We start from the raw sequence: 21,330 nt of genomic DNA on the forward strand, positions 1-21,330 counted from the left end.
GAGGAAAGACAAACTCAATTTCAAAAATGATATGGATCAAAGGTGTCTCCTGAAGGTTGAAAGTAACCAAGAAAACATGGCGGCAGTACTGGTATTTCAGAAGTCAGTCAACAATGCCATCACATCCCACTCCAAAGGTGAAGAGAGATGACAAAGTATGAGGAAGCATATAAACGAGCTCCAAGTGACCAGTACAGGGCTGACATCATAATGTGGCATGGGAACAGCCAAGTCATTAGCTCTGTGCTAGCACATTCACATTGGGCACCATCATTACGAAGGAGACACAGCCACATGGTTGAGTGAAAGATGCTGAAATGAAAACTGAGAATGAGAAAAGCTAACACAGTATCATATTAAAGATATATATGCAAAGCATGACACCATTTCCTAAGACAGAGACTTTAAGAATGTGTCTAGACTGTATATTTCTACAAGGCAGAGGAGCAAAACTGAAACAAGCCCTCTATTAGATATGTGAGGTATATGTAATGAACTCAACTCTGAAGAATAACATCCACTCTGGTGATAAAGGGTGGCTACCAGCATTAGGGCAGCTCCATCACCTTGATGTGACATGTTTGCTCTGGAAGGGAGCTTTAAGTACTGATTTAGTGCCAGTGACTGTATAAGCAACAGGTCCTTTGGCAGATTCATTTAGCCCCCACCATAACCTGTGAGACAAAAATAAATAAAATTTAAAAATGCATTTTAAAAATCAAGCTACTTTTCCAAAATCCAGAAGTTAGCTCAATGAACTCTAGAGCTTCATTTTCAATGCTTGGTGCTTGACTGACTAAACTGAGAATCGCCTCAGGAATTTCACTGTGAGGCAATCTTTCTAAAATACTATCCAGTTTATATTTATTTCCCCCCCTAAACTAACTGCTCAAAGAATGACAACCCTAAAAACGGGTCTGAATGTCTAGCACTGTCATTTTTATGTGTTGCTAGAAAAAGCCACTGCAGGAAGCCATTCTCTTCTTTACCTCTGCCTAGATTTAATGAAAGTGCTAGAGATATGTACCAGTTCCTGAGCCATGAAACATTTAACAACTGACATTCAGTGTTGTTCCGACATAAGCCACAAAGCCCTTATAACATAGTCCCACTGTCATAATGTGGTAATTATTCCGAAAGCTAAACTAATTTTGGAGTAGGCAAACTTCTCATACTTCTCACATGATGATACCACAGCACAGAAGCCTTTGAGAGCTGAGATAGTAAGGTAGCTGGCAAGTAGCAGAGGTCCCACAGCCAAGCAAATCCATACTACCTACACATAAACTCTAAACTCTGTTAAAAATTACACTTGAAAATCAGTCTGATTCTGACGTTCTTTATTAGGTCAGAACAAATGAAGTAGCAGCAACAGGGTTCATCCTACGACTCAACTTCCACCCTCAGATGAGGAGGAAACTGAGCAGGGGATGCATCGCTTGATCCCACAGACTCTCAGAATCTCACTTGGGCCCTAAAGTGCATCTGCTTGGTGGCATTGTTCTTCATTCCTGTCTTCAGCATCCATTTTGACTTCATCCGCTGGACATACTGCATGTCCCGTTCTCGCACAAGAGCCGCTCCTGCGGTTGGAAGGAGGTTAAGAAATGAGGTGAAGCTCTGTTATTTGTAGGCAGACAAAGTCCAGTTTTTGCAAAGAATCCCAAAGTTGGTTTGGGGTCAAGCAGGCTCTTATACTTAAAGAAGAAATGCTAACTTGAGGTTTCCGAGCAATGAACCTCAGGGGTCTATTGTGAAGCTGAGAGTTGCACAGTAGAACACAATTCTCCTATGAGCATCTTTAATTCTCATCATCTTGAAGGGACTACAGGATTCACTGATCTTAGAGGACAAAGGCAGAAACTACAAATTGAATCAGATAATAATTTCTGACAAGAGTTAAGATGAAGTCAGTCTCTGCAAAGCTCAAGTGGGCTTAGAGCCTACAATACGCATCCACAGTGAAGAAGCCATATGTGCATGAACAGAGGTGTTCAAGATGGATTTAGGGTACCCATAGCTTGCTGGACATGAGAAAGTTCTCCTCTATCCTCTCCACTGTGCGCTAGTTGGATTGAGGCTCTCTCTGGGGATCCGAGGATAGCCAGCTTTATAAATTTACTTTATAATTCTATTTCCCAGTAGACTTCAGGCATATCACTATTTGAGAGCTTTATCCATCAGAATCTTTACAAAAGTTTGTATAGAAATTTTGCAATAAGGAACTAATAGTTAACCTTTACTGTGAGCATGAACTTAACGTAAGCATTATGATATTCAACACTCAATTGCCATTATCATTTCCATTGTAAGAATGAAGAAACAGAAAGCTTCATTATATTACTCATCTGCACCACTGAGAACTTGTAAGTATGCTTGCAAGTTGTGCTAGACTCCAGAGCTCAAATAATTAGACATGAGGCATACTATTTAAATTCCTCCAGATAGCCTCCAGGATTTCTACCTGTGATGACCAGCAATTCGTTTTGTAACTGTGATCTTCTCAACTAGTTCATGGTATTGATTAAGTTACTGTGCCAGGAATATGAAGTTTTTAAGTCATTCAGTATTGTACTTATTGCCATAAACCTATCAAGTGGTAATAGAAACTCCAGAGATAAGACATCAGTCTTCTCCAGAGACGACTCATAAGGACAAGATAAATGCAAACACCACCCAAGTCCCTTTAGAAGTGCAAGTCCTTGGGCTGGCATCCATGGGTAAAAACATTGATATACCTGTGCTTCCAGTCCAACCTAGGGCTCTGTACTGCTGGAGTACCCTGCCCACAGCCTTCTGATTTTTGGCAACTGCGACAGCTCTTGACAAGCCAAATCGCTGTTTGTAGTATCTCATCAAAGAACGATGGCCCACTCTGGCACCTGTTTTTCAAAAGAGCAGCATTTAAACACTGAGTTGGAGAGTTCTTTCAAGGCAGAATTATAAAGCAACGCTTTCCAAATCACATCAGGAAAATGGATACATCAGAAGAAATAAGTGTTTTATTACTAAAAAAAGAATACTCAGCCATTTTAGAAAAAAGTGTGAAGGAACAAGACAAGGATATTTTTAGAGAGGAAAATGGTAGGTCACTGTTAACAGAAACTAAGCATCTTAGACTTACATATAACAATGTGCCTCCCAAGGAATGCCCTACTAATTCCATTAAAAACAGGCCTATGTAGACAGGGATTTTACATTATTTTTAAAAAATAGAAGATTAAGCAGAGAATAGTCCTGATTTTTAAGTCTACATGTCACAACTTAAATTCTCTATTGCAATATTCTCTAAAAGGGTGATTTTTAACCACACAGGAGATATTTCAAGCTCAATGGAGACATTTTAAGTTGTTACAATTAGAGTGCTACTGGCATCTAGTGGCTAGAGACCAGAAATGCAACTAAACATTGAAAGAGCTCCAACAATTATTTTGCCCAAACTGTCAACAATGCAAAGTTGAATAATGCTCTCTATTGCTTCCTAAATGACATAAATCACTTGGTGAACTTTTAAAAGATGATTAGGATGAACCCTGTAGTTTTTGCTTTTTTGAAAAATCTTGCAAAACAATTAGGCTTTCAGAAATGAATTTCCAACTTTTAATTGTTTTGAGACAGTCCAGTCCTGCTGTTCACACTTGGCTGACTTCAAACTGTTGATCTTCCTGTCTCCGAGTTCTGAGTAAAGGGATTATAGGCGGGAGCTGCCCTACCTAGTTAGGTGTTTCTAATTTTAACTTCCAATGTATTTTGATGTCATTACAATGAATGATTATACATTAACATTGTATTCTCAGAAGCCATTATCCATCATAATAGGTAAAGAAAAAGGCCTATGTATACTTCAATGGACAAAAATAGTAGGTACCCAATGCTTTAGAATGTGGCAGCTGGACTAAGAGAAATCCAGTGCAAATGAAGATAACTGCTGGAGGAATAATTCAAAGTTCCTATTTAAAGGCAGACACATCTGATACAAATAATCAATAGGATGGCAAACTTCAGGAGAACCAGATCCAGCCAACCAGTCTGCTTGTAAGTTTTATTGGAATATATCCACACTTGCCCATGCAGAAATTATCTTAGATGCATTCATGCTACAAAGGAAAGCTAAGTAGCTGCTTCAGAGACAAAAGGGTATATAAAGTCTAAACTCTGCCCCTTCATAGGAAAATTCCAACTACCATGCCTAGTCAATACCAGATGAAGCTGAAAAGCCTAACTCCAGGCTCCTTCACACCAGCAGTTCCCAAAAGGTAGCCCTCAACATTGCTTCAGGGGCTAAGCATGAACGTTTCCCCAAGATTAGGACACAGCAATTAAATCTTCCTGGACATAAACATGTTGATATTTAACAGAATGCATGCAAGACACTTAAAGACAGTTATTCCCATGAAAGTGAGAAATACGTCATTCCTAGTAAAGTTTTTTTTTTACATTTGCATACCTTAAACCTTTTGTGTTAATATAATGAACAATAATACTATAAATGTTATGAAAGGCTGTTTGCTTTTAAGGTCAAGCATGAAATTAATCTGCATGAAAATGTGATGTGATCAGATTATTTTAAGTGCCTCCATGTGGTAAAACACCTGGTAAATAATTCGTTAGCTAGCAATAGACATAGGAGGGCAGTTACTCAATAGACTGAGATCACACTTCAAGAGATGACAAAAAATTTTTCAAAATCAAAGACACAGTCCTAGGATGTTAGTACTGATGAAAATTAGTTCCCTTGAGCTTGACTGTTCTGGAAGGCTAACAGTTAACAAATCTCCAGGATCACAAAAAACAAGTGTGATAAAGCTAATGGGAAGGCCTCAGCCATAATGGTCCTAGCAGGAAACTCCAGCAATTATTAAGATTTTCTACTTACAGTATTAGGGCAAGATGTTCTAGGTTTGCAATGATAATTATCCCCAAATCAATAAACATGTATATAATAAATCAAGATGGGTATTTTTAAGCAACATTTGAAAAAACACCTGACAGTTTCAAATAGTTGGCAGAAAAGAAGTGTAAACACAGTTTAGAGCTTTTCTTGCCATGTCAATGACAGCTGTAGGTTCTCAGAACAGCTTAACCTGAAGGCCCTCATCAAGGAAAACTATATTAGAACACAGTATGACTGCTCAATAAATAACATACTGGTTATGTCTGAGTTATGGTGAAACACACTGCTTACAAAACTGCCCACTTCTGCTGAACAAACAGCTATGCAACTCATTACACCTGGATAGTAGAAAAGACAATCTCCAAAGGCAATTTTCCTAAGAAGATTACCTATGTATTTCTTGTAGATCCAGCAGCAGTTTCATCTAACTAGCCAGACAGAAGCTTAATGAATGTGTCTTTCACACCCAGGTTCCTCCAGATGAACTGAAGAGCAATGAAGAGAACAAATGCTCATAGTGCCCTCTGCTGGATACATTTTGTCATTGGTTTTGGGAATTATCTCACTACTAATTTTACTGAAGAACTAGATTTAAGGTATTCTATCTCCTCTGAAACCAGCTTAAATAAGACAGGAGAGATGACTAAATATTACTAAGCTCTATATAAAATCCTTCCCACGTTTGCTTTAAGCATATTCAAAGAGGTTTCTGAATGGTAAATTTGTTCAGAGATAAACAGCTGACTCATTTTTGTAGTGTGCAAAGATCCTCTATTTTCTTAGAGTTGCTACAAAAGCCATGAAAACAGTACTGAGACACAGAAGCAAACCAATCAAGTACCAAATCTCACTGTATACAAGACTACATTGTTATTAAAGCATACATTGTTATTAAAATCTGAGCAAGAAGTACAAGACAAATTAAAAGCACTTTTGTCAATCTAGATGGAAGAATTTTCAGGATACTGGTGATTTTTGATGGACTTACAAATTTGTTTTGTTCCTATTGAATAGTCATGTTACAACTGTGATTTGTATTTAGATATGCTTACCAGTGGCTCTCCATCTTCTCTAGGTCACATATGACTTCAATAAATTATGGCCTTTCCCTATAAAAAGGATAAGCACTCACAGGAAAAAAAATGGACACAGTCTAGTAAGAAGTTTTCGATTTCACAAATAGTTTATATAGGGATACAGGTGGACCCATTGCAACAATGAGATGTACAAGTTGCTATGTCGAAAATGAACTTTAAAACTTTGGTGGGGGGGGCGGGGAGGATTGGGTGGACGGAGGGATGGGAAGGCGAAACAAAGGAGGAGGCTACAATGCTTGATAAGAAATGTACTCATTATCTTGCCCATGTAATTGTAACCCCTCTGTACAGTATTTTCACAATTAAAAAAAAAAGGTTTGGGTTTCAGAGTTTCTGTTAGTCAAATTTCTTTCCCAAGACAGTTGGTATAAAAGTATATCATCTGTAGTATCCTTAATACCAAGGCAATTACTTCACTGCTCCCAAGACTGTCAGAGTAGCCTGAGTTATCATGTACTTTTAAATCCATGACTAGTAACTAGACCTACAACTGTGAGCAAGGAAACCCAGGCTTTTAAAATCTATAAATACATACATACATATTTTCCAGCTCATCTCAGCTAATTTCTTCTTTGACTAGATGTCACAAAGGCAAAGCAATTTTCTTCACGGACCAAGACATTAATATAGACAAATATGGTTCTAAATCGTCACCATGACCCACTGCCTGCCTTTTCCTTTATTTCCTTTATTACTTCAGGCCCAAGGAAATCAACTTCACCTTTTTAAAATTGCCACTACCTTCTGAGTAAATAACATTTATCTGGTTCTTATGTATCTGAGAACCCAGATGAAACATGAACGCAATGGAAGGTTGGAGATGAGGAGTAACTTTTAATGGTAACAGTAGGGTTACTATGGTTGACTATTATTTCAAAACTTGGTGCTCCCAACTTAAAGATGTCTGAAGTAAAAGACAGCTACTCTGATGGCATCATTATGTACTGTATGTCATAATGAATCCCAGAAATATGTACAGTTACTATGTATTAATTAACATATATATTCCAAGTTTTAAGGTAATGGAGAAAGACAGACAAGCAAGCCAACAATTTCAAGGTGAAAGCTTTGGCAGACATGCAAGTGTCCTGGGAGCAGAGAATACCTCCACCCCTCAGCAAATAGACAGTAGAGAGAGGTTAAAGACTCCCCTGAGAGGTGAACTCAAAGTGAGCCTTACAGAGTTGAAGGCATCACACATGGAAAGACCCATAGGACTACAAGAGGGTAAAGAAAGGTCTAGCATGAGGCATCTGAAGGACCAGAGGCTAGAGAAACTCAAGTTACCCTGGAGGCAATGGCTCCTGCTGCCAGAACTCTAATGGGAAAAGAAAATACACTGAGTTTTTAGAAAGAAGGTTCTGGTGGAAACCAGACTGAACTATACTGGTGACACAAACAATGGATAAAGAGAAAACAAAAAAATATTCCAAAGACACTTAAGAACTTGGAACATCATCTGAATGTGGGATAAGAAATGGTTGTCCAAAAAGATACCCGTTTCGGGACTTTGACTAACCTTAGAGAAACCAGTCACCTTAAGAAAATGTTTTCTCTATAGCTGATGATTCTTTATTTTTAAGGTTCAAAAATTTTAAGTCCAAAGCCTTGCACTGGTGGTTCACACCTGTAATCCTACCTATTCAAGAGGCTAAGATCTGAAGATCATGGTTCAAAGCCAGACTGGCAGGAAAGTTCATCTCAAAATTACCACCAATAAGCCAGAAGCAGAGCTGTAGCTCAAGTGACAGAGCACCAGCTTTGGGTGAAAGAGCCAAGGGACAGTTTCTAGACCCTGAGCTCAAGCCCAGTAACAACAGCCCCCTCCCCTTCAAAATGTCCAGATGAAAACAGTTCTTAAATACTTTATACTTCTTAAATAGGACATGCTTGTTATTATGAGCGTTTTTGTAATAGATGCTAACGTAGATGTAAAACGAAGTAAATATGAATTACTCTTCCACATCAGATACTACTTATTTCAGTCAACTTACTTTAAGGTATGTTGTTACTTTATTATACAATCAAATACACATAGGTACTCAAGATAATATGGTATAGTACTTGCATATAACCTACACATATCCTCCAGTATTATTTATTTCATCTCTAGCTTGCTTGTAACACAAATTTAGTGCAACACATTTGCTATACTTTCTTTCAGAAATGCCAAGAAAAAGTGTGTTCAATACAAATGCAATTCTTCCCCGTGAATATCCTCAGTTCTTAATTGGCTGACTGCTGACACAGATGCTCTTGTCCTATTATGTATTTATAACAGAATTCTAGAGATTTTTTATGATTATATTCAGGTTCTTACTAGCAATGCTACACTACAATAAAGTATCACTGTAGGAAGATTCTTTAAGACAGATTCTGCCTGCCATCTTCTTCTACAGCCATACCCTCAAGTTGCCCTTGAGCCTTAAACAGTTATCATTCTGACTAAAGATGGCATGGAAAACAATACTGAAAGCTTGCTCCTTAACCACACACAACTTCCCTGGCAGGTGTGCTGCTCCTGCCCCACCACAACAGAGAAGTGGAAAACAGGCTTGGTATGTGACTTCTGTAAGTTACTCAATTCCTGAAAGCTTGATTCCTGTGTCCTGTGAGGATGACAGAATCTCTCTCACAGACTTGCTACAAAACCTGCTGAGCAAATTCTAGGCATTATTAGGATTTTATTATCATCTCTATCACCCTTTAACTTCACATTCTCCATTACCAGCTAGATACAATTCCTTTTTCCCAAACAACATACAATGGATATTTCTCATATTCACGGTTATTTTCCATCTCATACCTGGAGTAAATTCCCACCAAATCCTATTCCTCACAAAAGGCAGAATTAAAATCCCTGGCTTCCCCTTCAACTAGAACACAGAAACGCAGGAGTGTCTGCCAGGGATGCACATGCCAGATTACTAGTCTACTATTTGGAAACCATAGGTATCAGTAACGTCAAGATTAATAAGAGAAACCTAGAAAAGACCCAAAAGAAGACAAAGGAATGCCTAATCTGAACTGTAAGAGAAATTAGTTTTAAAAAAATTAGTTAAAAAAAAAAAGTTGATCCAAATTAAACAAAACAGCTAACTTAAAGGTGTTATCTTATATACATAAGAACAAATACATTCCATTCTATTCCTTCAGCATAGCAGGTAACTTCTTCACAGTCCGTTAACATCAAGCTATTTTGCTTGGACAGATACACTTACCAGAAGGCAGGATCAATTCCATAGTTTCATCATCATATTCTAAATTCTTATCTGAAGGCAATTCCTCAGCCTCATCAGGGTCCTCTCCTTGCTTGTGATCTGGGTAGCTACTCCTAGAACAGTAAGAAGGGGCATTTATGCAATACCTCATTCAAATTGCATTTGCACATGTGGCATACCCACTAACTACCTGAAAGTCAGCTGCAGAGATTGCCAGCTGAAAGGTTTGGTGGAGAAAGCAACTTGCCAGCATTTCTCTGTAATAAAAATAAGGAAGTGACACTAATAATTTTTCTTATTTGTTTCTAAGGTTCTAAGAGAACACAGATCTAGACATACACATGTGGTAAAATGAACCATTATAAAAACAAGTTCTAGACAATTCTCCCAACAGAACTCTATGTTTAGAGCAATGTTCTATGTGTCATAGACACAGAAGCTTCTAGCACTGAACTTCTAAAACTGATTGAAAAACTATAATTTTAATTTCCCTTTTAGCTCATTAAAATAGCTACCCAGTAATTACCATATTGGACAATGCAATTCTAGTAAGAATTTATATGTAACTAAAACTGTTCATAAATTCATATTTATATATACTGGTGACCAATAACTGAAAAAATGTACAATAAAATATTAACAGCCACATAACTCAATAGAAAAAAAACAGATAAAATACTAGATTATATACTTCACAAAAAGCTTTCCAAGTGACCAATCCAAATAAAAAAGGCTCTTAATTACATTAGTCATTTTAAGACAGACCTACCAAAGCAGCTAAAATGAAAAACTCTCCCTTAAAGGAGGATTTCAGAGAACCACTCTGGAAAACCACAGGACAACATCTTTAAAATTTGAATAGATGCATATCCTCTGATCTAGCTCCTAAATGCATTCTTACACAAGAGAATGTATATGTTTGCCAGAAGACTCTAGAATGACAGAGCAGCATTATTTCTAACAGTTCACAACTAGACACAACTAAAATACTCTAACAATGAGAATGTTCTAAAACTGTACTAAGCATTATGGATAAGTCTCACAAACATAAAGCTAAGAAAAGGAAATCAGATTCAGAGTACATGTTTTTATAAAAGGCCCAAAAAACTGATATATGTAGTTCTAAAAGTAGTTATTCTTAGAGAAAGAAAGGATCATTTAGAGAAATATACTTGAAAAATGTCTAGGTATCATTAATCTTCTCTTTCTTATCTGGATATTTGTCAAGTAAGTTATCAGTTATCTTGGGAGTAAGGGTGGAATTACAAGTAATTTTTAACTCAACGAATCCACATAAGGTATTTATTAGAACAGTTCAAACTCAATAAGGTTTTCTATTTTCCAAGTTTTCTTCACTCAGCATTAGCAAGTTTTGCTTTCAAGGTAATTAATTTATTATTCTCTTTTATTAAGGCTCATTCCATTTCTCATTTCTAGGAGCCAAAAAAAAAAACCTCTAAGTCTAAATAACAAATCTTCATTTGGATACAGGGAAATCCACTTCTTGGTTCAAATTAGCTATAAATTTTAATTCAAACTAACAATCTGAGCAACACAGTGAACAACAATAACAGTAACAAAAAGACCTAAGCCATCTAGATTTTAAGAGACTAGAAATAATACATAAAGTTGAAATGACAGTAAGCGTTGTAAGGACAAATGAATAAACAAGATTAGGAAGTTATTGCAATTTTATGAAAATTTGAAAGTCACAGTGGGTAACATGACAAGCACTGCAGGAAAGGAGGGGATAAATTTCATACGAGTAATCTGAACAAAGGTTATACACAAAGACAACAGAAAGTACAAAGGTCCTGGGATATGACAATCATGAGGAACAGCTGAAAACACCAGGACCATGGCAAGGCCAGAACTCATAGGGCTTTTATGTCGGAATCCTTTTGCCTAGCTTTGAGACTTTTGAGGTGTATGAACTAGAAGGACAGGATAACAATTTACTTAGAAATAGTACCAAAATGGCAAGGAGAGCTTGGTATGTATGCCTGGAGTTAAGAAGACTACTATACTTGGTACATTAACTTGGGAGTCATGAGTCTACACAAATAATGGAAATTATGAGGAAGACAGAAACCTGAATGCATAGGAGAGGATGTGGACTGAGAGGTCATGTGCGATACTGCCAACATGCCAAGCCAGCTAGGAGTTAGCCTGTGGTGTTTACTGTAACCACTTCTGATTGGAACACATCAGTCAAAAGGTCATTAACACTGGAACCAGGGAACCTGAGGGGATGGGTGGAGTTGGAAGAGATCCAAGGATGGGGGACATTGATCAGATGCATTATGTTTACAAACTGACCTGTGGAATTGAAACCCCTTGTACACCTACTTAAAGATTTAAAAAAAAAAAAAAAAAACAGTGACAAGAAAGTAAAACAGGTTCTATTTGGGGGTGGGCATCAGTAGGAGAAAACAGGAAAGGAAAGGGTATATGAGGACTTTGAAATTGTTTCCTTACATATATAAGAACAGCAAAAAAACTGAAATTGTTTTAGAAAAGGGAGGTGGGTAAGGAACAGTGATAAAGGGTTGAGTTACACTGTATGTATATATGAAATTATATGCACAAGTAATGCATGATAATAAAAGTTGTATGAAAAAAAAACACTCCTGTCTGACAGGACACTGGACATGAAAAAATACAATTTATTGCCAGAAGAAGGATGTTTTCCACCTCCTAAAGACACAATTCATCTTCTGCACTGCCACCACCTCTAACCACCTAAATAAGACAGACCCAAGCTCTCAACTGGAAAAGTGAGCAGTCACTGTGAAAATAAAAGAGGCTTTGAGGGAAGTGGTGCTGTGGCTCAGGTGGTAGAGCAGTAGCCTTGAGCTGAAGAGCTCAGGGACAGCGCCCAATCAGAGTTCAAGCCCCACATCCGACCAAAAAAAAAAAAAAAACAACGTAAAAGAAAGGCTTTGAAAGACTCAAACTTTTCTAAACATCTGTACAACTTGGGCTATACATGCTTGGCTGGTAATTATACGCATTTACTCATCTCTTACGTTACATCACAGCAACTTTGACAATAGGAATTAGTTGTTCATGAGCTCTAATACATTTGCTGCCTAACGTATGAACTGTTCAAGATTCTAGTGAAATCATCTATGGAATAATCTCCCACCAAATGCCAGGATCAGGCCAAGCTTAGCGACCATCACAATCCCTTTAGGAAACAGCTTGTGACTCAAAGTCTCAGGAAATCCAAAACATGAAATCTAATTTTCACTCTCGGTTCACTAGTGGCAAAATTGATAACCTTCTAACCACCAGTCAAACAGACTTCATCTGAACCCAAGATCTTCTCTTTCCTAGTTGTGTTAAACTAAGTTCTTGGCTCATAGAGAGCTATTATAAGGGTTGTTAAGAATTTAGTGTACATATTGTACTTCAATGAAAATAAGTCATCAAGTCATTTCGCCAAACCTCAACTTACCTAAAATCATAAAAGTCTGCAAATTCCAAAGCAGCATCACCATCTGTGAAGAGCTTGCAATGGCTTTTGTCATTCATATGTGCCTGTACTGCTTCTGTGGAGTAAAAGGATTTTCCTTTCTCATTGCACCACAAGCAAATCTTGCCAACTCCAACTTTCTCTCCTAGTCAAATCATTTAAGAAAAAAAAAAAAAAGAAGTTTAAAGTATGTGCAGATACCCTGACTCTCATCATCTCTCTCTCCAACTCAAAAAGTTTGTTTTCACAAAGTAAGCAAATTATTAAATCAAAGATTGAAAAGAAAAACAAAAATGATATTTTCTTAAGACTAATTTAATTCCCCCAGCCCCAGTAACATGGTATTTCCTCATTAAACGTAAAACTAGGTAAGCCCCAGTGGCTCACATCTATAATCCTATATAAAAAGCTGAGATGAGAGGATCATGTTCAGGGCCAGCCAGGCATACAGGAGACTCCCTTTCAACCAATAGCTGGGTACAGTGGTAACTGTCATCACAATTACACAGGAGGCTGAGAGTCTGGGAATATTGGGGTTTCAGGCTATTCTAGGAAGCAAAGTCTAAGACTCCATCTGCACAGCTGGGCGGGCATGGTTGTACATACATGTTACCACAACTACAAATGGAAAACATAAAATAGGTAGACAGAAGCCCAGTCACACAACTGGGCAAGCACAAGGCCTGAGTTCAAACTCCAGTACTGCTGGAGGGCAGGGATGAGTGAGGAAGACATCATCATTATACTTACCCAAATATTTAATCAGTCCCTTAAGGTCTGAAAGATATTCTATATCAGGAATAAAGAAGCTGTGGACTTTAGTCATATGAGCCACATTCTTCATGAGAGAGCTTGAATGATGGGGACAAAACAAGCAGTCCGTTACTGGGATGGCACCAAGGGCTGGGCCTTCACCAGCCTCTTCCTCCTCCTCCACATCCTGCTCCTCCTCGTCATCCATCACTTCAGAATCTTCACATCCCAAGTCCTCGTCAGAATCAATGTCTTCCCAGTCTTCAAGCCAAAGTTTCAAAAAGCAAAGTTAATTTATGAAAAGTAGTAACCACAGTTAAAGACACCAAAGTGATTCTTATGAAGTGACAGGGTACTACATGCAGGGGGAAATGGTACCAATGACATCCCCCTGAAAACAAATCTTTTCAAGATCTCAAATGCAACTGGTTATTAACCACAGAAACGTTTGTACAGCTAAGAAACTCCTTAATCTTTAATTTCAAGTACACAGAAAACTCTTGCACAATAAAACTCTGTACACTCCACCCAGTGTGGGACTCCAGTGATCTCCTATTTTTATATACTCTAACCATCTCTAACATTTCACAGGAATATTTCTATGAATGTGCATGGTGGTGGTGTTCAAATATGTGCTACATGTTCATGTAATATACGTTCTTAAGTTTAAACGTATGTTCCCTTCCATGCTGATACCCCTACTGAGACAAAATTAACTGGTAAGATGTCTAAGAAGTCGTGAGGGCTCTGTCCTCAAGAATGGATTAAGAAGTGTTTGAGGGAACTAACAAGCCCGATTTTTGCTGTTTGTTCCTTCTCCATGGGATGACAACCCCTTGTCACTTTTCTGCCTTTCCCATCATGAGAACAGATCATGAGAAAACTTCACTATGGATTATGCCCTGCCAGACACTGAATATACCAGTATCCTGATTTTTTTTTAACTTCTCATGCTCTAAAACTTTGGAGATGGGGCTGGGAAGGTGGCTCAGTGGTAGAGTGGTTGCCTTGCATGCCTGAGGCCCTGGGTTCGATTCCTCAGCACCACATAAGCAAAAAGAAAAAAGCTGGAAGTGGCGATGTGGCTCAAGTGGTAGAGCGCTAGCCTTGAGCTGAAGAGCTGAGGGACAGCGCCCAGGCCCAGAGTTCAGGCCCCACGACCAGACCCCCCAACACCCAAAAAAAAAAAAAAAAAAAAAACAACTTTGGGCATTTTGTCATATAAGTATAAATGAATTAAGATATCAACACATACATTATCAGTGCTAACAGGACACAGGGTGATCAAAGTAATAAACAGGTCATAAAGCCAATGAGGGCAGGTTCCGATACAATGGAAAGCCCCCTAGATGCACAATCTATAACAGATGTAGGCCAACAACACACAGGTCATCCCAGCACAAGCCAAAAGCCAAAAGACACAATGAGTCTTTACCGTATTTTCCCAGTACCTAGTCTTTTTTCAGATAAGGTTATAGACACTGAATCTACAACATGGAACCAAACAGCCGAAATTATGATTCCCATGTGGAAAAGGCACTTCAGAAAGCACTTAAACCACCCTCACGGTGGCTCTCGAGGCACTCCACAAGCACCAGAGTACCCGCCTAGCAAGCCCCAAGTCCTGCGTTCAACTCCCAGTATCACCAGAAACAAACAAGCAAAAACAAAACAAAACCAAAAGCCCTGTCAGTGGAGGTAGTGGTCCAGGCCAGGAATCTCAGGTTGGGAGGCTGAGACAGGGAAGACTGAAAGATCTAAGCCAATGTGCGCAAATGAAGACCAGTCTCCAAATATATAAAATAAACTGTAAGAGGCTGGCGATGTACGTAGCTGAGGGGCGTGGTGCGCTGCCTCGCAGGCGTGCTGCCCTAGGTGTGGTCCCCAGCCATAACACAACGAACAACAACAACAATAGTAATTTAAACAATACACTCGGGTGTAAGCCTGGAAGACGAAGCTTCCAGAAACTTAGGAGCCAGTTAGCAGTCCCCCTCCTCCCCCCGACAGGCCCCTCACCTTCGGCGTCCAGGTCCCCCTCCTCCCCGCTCTCCTCGCCCTGCTGCCTGGCCAGCTTTTTCGCCTGCTGCTCAAACCACTGGAGCCGGGGCGGTTTCTCCGCCGGGTCTCGGCCGTGCGTCCCGCGGGCCCCGGCGGCCACCGCCACGGCACTGGCGGACTCGAGGGGCGCCGGGGGCGCCTTCCTGGGGGACGTGGACGGCTGTGCCTTGATGGCCTGCTGGATGGCGGCGTTCATGGCATCCTTGTCCACGCTGTCGGCGCCCAGGCCCTTCTCCAGGTTCTTCTCGTTCATCATCTCCACCCTGCGGCTCACGGCCTGCACCGCCCGCTTCTCCAGCTCCACGTGCCGCCGGGACCGGAGGTGGTTCTCGTAGGCGTTGAAGGAGGCGAACTTCTTGCTGCAGACCGTGCAGTAGGTGGCCGGGCCGCGGGCCTCGGCCGCCGCCCCGGCGCGCTGCGCCTGCACGCGCTCCTGGAAGCCCTCGGCCGTCACCGGCGCCATGCCCGCCACCTTGCGCCGCAGGTTGTAGCGGTGCCAGTCCGTCTTGTAATGGGCCCGCTGCAGCTCCGCGTCGCGGAACGCCACCCGGCAGGTGATACACGTGTACGTCGCCATGGCCAGGCCCGGGGGGCGGAAAATAAACAAGGCGACCGAGCCCAGATTCCGGCGGTCAGCGTTCCAACCCCGCAAAACCCCGGCGCCCCCGGCCGCCTCAGGAGCCACGAAGAGGCCCGCGCGCAGCGACTTCCGGACTCTCACTGAGGGAGCTTCCGGTCCGCATCGGAAGGTAGTGCTAGCCCTGCCGGAAGTCCCGCCTCTCCGACGGTGGTCACGCCCCGGAAGTGTATGGCTTTACCTACGTGGGGACTCTTGAGCGCCCGGTCGTTAATGGAAGGCTTTCACGCCCTCCTGCTACCGCAGCCCCTAGGAGGAAAGCCGAGGAGCGGGCCGACGGGGCGCTCCGGTACTGGGACGGGTGATCCCCGACACTCAAGGCTTCACCCTGCGGGCAGGCCCGGTCCACTGGGAAGCCGGGGAATCTAGGCCGAACTCGGCAGCAGGCCAGACTCCTGAGTGCTGTTAGCAGCGACCAGCACCTAGACTCAGCCAGTCCGGGAACAAGGGACGGTGGAGAGGAGTAAGAGGAGATGATGGCACACCAGCCACTTTGTGCCTGCTCTGCCCTTTCAAAATTAACCAGAGCCGGGAGGTCAGTAGAAGTAAGAAGCCTGCCAATCCAGTGTCTATACCTGTCTACCTATTAACTGAAAAGGAATTTATATTCTTGCCTTTGTCACCTGACTTCTCTACCTAGTCGCCAGATGTCAGAAGTAGCTAGGGACATTTCTACCAACATTTTCAGCCCCATTCCTTCCTCTTGCCATTTATTTGCTCTCTAGTATTTTTTTTTCCAGCCCCTCAATGCCTCATGAGACTTCTCCAGACTTCATCTAAGGACTCATGCCACCAAGGGACAGCTGCTGCTCTCTGCCTTCTATGGGAGAGGACCAAATTCCAGCCTTTTACTTACATTGGCGATGCCCCTTGTCAGCAGGAAGTAGCCAGAGAGAATCCCCGCCCTATTCCATGATTATTAAAAGGCTGGAATGTAAAGTCCGCTCCTGGATGGCAAGCAGACTCCACCCTCCTCCCAGCAGTCTCTACCCAGTACCTGCGTTACCTAGGCAACTGGCACACCTGGAAGAGGTCACATCTGCATCCGCTGAGGTCACATCTGAATTTGATGTGGCCACACCTTTCTCTGCCCATACCCTAGATAAGGCCTAGCCCAGGCCCAGACGTACTCTTTTCTAGCTTTTTCCCAGCTCTCTCTTCTCTTTCCAAGCTCTCTCTCCTCTTTTCTAGCTCTTTCTTTCCCAGCTCCCTCTTCTCTTTTCTAGCTCTTTCTTTCCCAGCTCTCTCTTCTCTTTTCTAGCTCTTTCTCGGCTCTTTCCCACCCCTTTCCCAGGTCTTTTGCCAGCCGCGTGGAGTGCCAACCTGGCCTGGTCCCGGCAGGTCTACTGAATAAACCTACCCCTTACCTGAATACCACGTGCGTGGTGTTGTTCTTACTTGATTACCTCTTTTTAAAAACCTAACAAGTGCAAAATCCAGCTTGCCTGCTGGGTCCCAGTTTGAAATACAGTCCACGCCACATAAGTCATTTTAAGTCTGGTTTGTGTGTGTATAGTATGTTTATAATTTAGACCTAACTTCCACAGATCACCTATTTTTAATAGGATATCCACATTGCAAATAAAAATAAATTACTCTTTAATTATACACTTAACTCAGTAATTCCAAAATGTTATTTCAACTTGTAATCTAAAAAAAATTCGCGAGAGATTTTAAGTTCTTTCACTAGTACTAAATCTTGGGCATCCTATTGTATTGAGTATAGGACACTTTTTTTCTTTGAGATTTGAACACAGGGAACTTGCACACGAGCAAATCTGCTTCAGCCAAAAAATCTCCCTTTTTGCTGGGCTTATTTTTAAGAATTGGGTTGGCTGAATGAGGAACCTGATCTCTGCCTCCCTAGTAGCTAGAATTACAGGCATGAGTTGCAGGCTTGACCACTACATTTTCTGAATCTAAGGTCAGATCATACTGTCATTTTGTAAAAAAAAAAAAAACAAAAAAAAAAAAACCTCCCGTGGCTTTTCTTGACGAGTAAAATAAGCATCTTCCTTTTTTGGGGGGGGTGGGGGAGGTCCGGTCATAGGGCCTGAACTCTGGGCCTGGGCGCTGTCCCTCAGCAATTCAGCTCAAGGCTAGCGCTCTACCACTTGAGCCACAGCGCCACTTCCGGCTTTTTCTTTTTGCTTATGTGGTGCTGAGGAATCGAACCCAGGGCCTTAAGCATACAAGGCAGGTGCTCTACCACTGAGCCACCTTCCCAGACCTAAACATCTTCCTTTTATAGTTTAAGGTTGCCTAACAGAAATTGCCCCTAGGTACACTCTACCTGATAGGCTTCCTTTTCCCCTTCCATCTTGTTCACCCTATTTGCAGTCACAGACACATTCTCAATCTTCTAATACGGCTATGTAGGCGTCAATCTGAATTTTTTTTTTTTTTTTTTTTTTTTTTGCTGGCTTGTGGTCATTTTAGGTTTCTGCTCAAAGGTCTTTTACAAGAGAGGTTTCAAAAATAGTGTCTACCCCAATTTACAAGCCCTTAACCAGAATAACTTTTCTCTGTAATAGCACTGCTATCTATTATTCTGTATTGAATTACAACAGAATTTAGCCTCAAACTTTCAGTTTCTGTAAATCAGGCATTTAGTGGGCTTAGCTGGGTAGTGTAGTTCTGCTTCAGTCTCATGAGGTTGTGGCAAACCTGTATCCAGAATAGAAGTCATATGAAGGCTTGAGTATTTCAACATGATGAGCAGCCTCATGAAAAAAAAAAAAAGTCTCATTTAAAGGCTGGTCACTGTGGCTTATACCTGTAAGCCCAACTACACAAGCTGGAGTTAAAGATTGAAGTTAAAGACCAGTCCCAAGGAAAAAGTGAGATCCTATCTCAATAAACTGGGCATGGTAAATAAAGCGCTTCTGTGTCCCAGAGGAGGGTGTAGCTAACAGGATCATAATCTTAGAACAGTTCTGGACAAAAACATGAGACTTCATCTGATGTCTGTTTGCTCCTGCCTAGCAAACTTGAGGTCTTGATTTCAAACCCCAGTACTCCAAGTAAGACAACAAAAATGGTTAATTTACATAGTTGATAGTAAGAGGTTCTCCTCTCAAGCGAATCTCTCCCTACAGTTGCTCCAGTGTCATAACATGGCAATTGGCTTCGTCTTAGAACTGAATAGAACCATGATGTCTTCTTAAAACCCAGTCGTGGAAACCAGTTAGTTCCACAGGTCAATCTTATTTAGTGTTAGGGCATGAAGGGAGTGAGGACATGTGGTATCCAGTCACCATTTTGAGAAATTGGCTACTACTAGCCTCTACTAATTTCCCAGTGTCAGCACTGGAAATCATGCATCCCAGAAAACACTGCCATCTTGGGCTAATCAATGACTAACATAATGTGGTCATTCACAAGCATCTAAAATATAAACTGTATTGAGCAGGCATTCCTTTTGGTCTGTATACTCCAGTGCTAGATCAGTGCCAACATATAAATATAAATATTTGTGAAATGGGCAATAATGCAGTGTTAAAAGTTAAATCTGATGGTGATTTTTATTCCAAATGAATGATTTTGAGATTATCAAGTCTTTTGAAAAAACTGCGCTCTCCGAACAGATACCCATTTTCAGAAATGTAGGTCATATTAAATCATCACTTGGAATAAAACAAAATTAAAGCAGAAAATTGCTATATACAGAACTTACTGTTTTACTTTTTCCTACCATGTTCTTACATGGTTTTTCTAGCCTCTGTTGTTCAAGGTTACTACTATTTATTCCCTGCCTCCTCCAGTCTATTTTCGTGATCCTCCTGCTTCAGCATCTTTGAACTTTCCATAGATTCTCTACTTTTGTTGTTCAAAAGGGTATTTGTGTCCAGGACCACAATAACTTTCCAATGAACAAGAATATAGGCGTGGGCTCAGGCTAGTTTTTCTCCTTTCTAGCAATATAGACTGTGGACAATTTACCACTCTATCCAGATGCTCTTAATTCCCACTTGATATTGTTTGTACATGGTCCATCCTTCAAGTTTCATAGGCTACCACCTTAGGAACCGATTTAGCTGTGTTCAGAGTTGGTTGGACCTTTAAAAGGTAACTAGATCATAGGGCACTCTCATGAATGGATTACTATATCAAGAAACTGGGACTTGTGATTGGTTACCACCAGGCCTTTGTCCCTCCTTTTCTGTCCTTTACACATGACCTCTCTTCCACACCTACCTACTTCCATTTCCATCTTCCACACATTGATGATATGGCTTCACCAGTATCTGGGCAGATGCTGGGGCCACAGAATCCAGAGCCCTCCTAAATCAACCTCTTACTTGTAAACTGTTTAGCCTCAGGAGTCCTGTTATAGCCACAGGAAATACAACAAATCACCACAAATTTTAAGGCCATGAGAATTAGGGTGAATTAAATTGTAAGTGAATGTAACCATTAGCACACTATTCCATTAGAAGAGCAGTTTCCTGTCTTAGCATACTTTTCAGTGTTTACCAAACTTTTCCCATTAAAGGGCCAACTAGTAAATAATGTAGGCTTTGTAGGCCATTCTCGTCTTTATTGAAGCTATTCAAGATTACTTTTATAGTATAAAAACAGTCATGATAATACATAGAAGAATGAACATGGCTGTGTTCTCATCCATCTTTATTATGGGTATCTGTTTTGATATAGCTTTCACATTCACAAAGTAATCTTCTGTTGGTTTTTTAATTTAAAAATATAAAATCATTCCTGATAGTAGCCCATATATGTAGCAGACTGGATTTGGTCCATGGGTCCATGCCAACCTTAAGACAGGAAGTCCTTGCAATGTCCTATGAGGTAGGAGCTATTTTGTCTTCATTTTGTAGATGAAACAAGTAGAGTTATTAGGCTACTGTCCCAGAGCCCCAGAGTAGTGTCAGAAGCATTAAAAATGATTAGTATAGGACTAGAAGCATGACCAAGCAGTAAGAAAACTGCCTAACAAAGATGAAAGCCCTAAATCCAAATCCTACTAGTGCAAAAAAAAAAAGCCTAGAACCTTTCACATGGTCCCAAGTTTAACTGACATCTTTGTACTATTTTCCATCCATTTATTCCAAAGGCATTTATTGGACTATGAGGCCAATACAGCACTAGATCCATTAAAAAGAACGTTACAATGTTCCTGTAAGCAGGTTTAGTGAAATAGGCAGTGGCTTGTAGATTGTACATGACTTCTA

General features: G+C 40.6%; 1 protein-coding gene across 1 annotated transcript; it reads right to left on the reverse strand.

Moving 5' to 3' along the window:
* Positions 1 to 1,323: 1,323 nt before the first annotated feature.
* Positions 1,324 to 16,223, reverse strand: Znf622 (zinc finger protein 622). Its single transcript, XM_070042207.1, has 6 exons — positions 15,463 to 16,223; positions 13,441 to 13,704; positions 12,673 to 12,835; positions 9,213 to 9,325; positions 2,739 to 2,882; positions 1,324 to 1,583 (listed from the first exon to the last, which is right to left on the reverse strand). The coding sequence occupies exons 1-6, from the start codon at positions 16,079 to 16,081 to the stop codon at positions 1,456 to 1,458; spliced, it is 1,431 nt and encodes a 476-aa protein (XP_069898308.1). The 5' UTR covers positions 16,082 to 16,223; the 3' UTR covers positions 1,324 to 1,455.
* Between the last annotated feature and the right edge of the window lie 5,107 nt (positions 16,224 to 21,330).

The sequence above is a fragment of the Dipodomys merriami genome, unplaced genomic scaffold, assembly GCF_024711535.1.
Source record: "Dipodomys merriami isolate MVZ:Mamm:240054 unplaced genomic scaffold, mDipMer1.0.p SCAF_32, whole genome shotgun sequence".
In the NCBI taxonomy this organism is placed as follows: Eukaryota; Metazoa; Chordata; class Mammalia; order Rodentia; family Heteromyidae; genus Dipodomys; species Dipodomys merriami.

Coding starts and splice junctions, on each gene's coding strand:
- Znf622 (XM_070042207.1), bottom strand. CDS start 16,081: ATGGCGACGTACACGTGTATCACCTGCCGGGTGGCGTTCCGCGACGCG. Junction 12,836..13,440: donor GGGACTGATTAAATATTTGG/GTAAGTATAATG, acceptor TGATTTGACTAG/GAGAGAAAGTTGGAGTTGGC. Junction 1,584..2,738: donor AGGTTGGACTGGAAGCACAG/GTATATCAATGT, acceptor TTCCAACCGCAG/GAGCGGCTCTTGTGCGAGAA.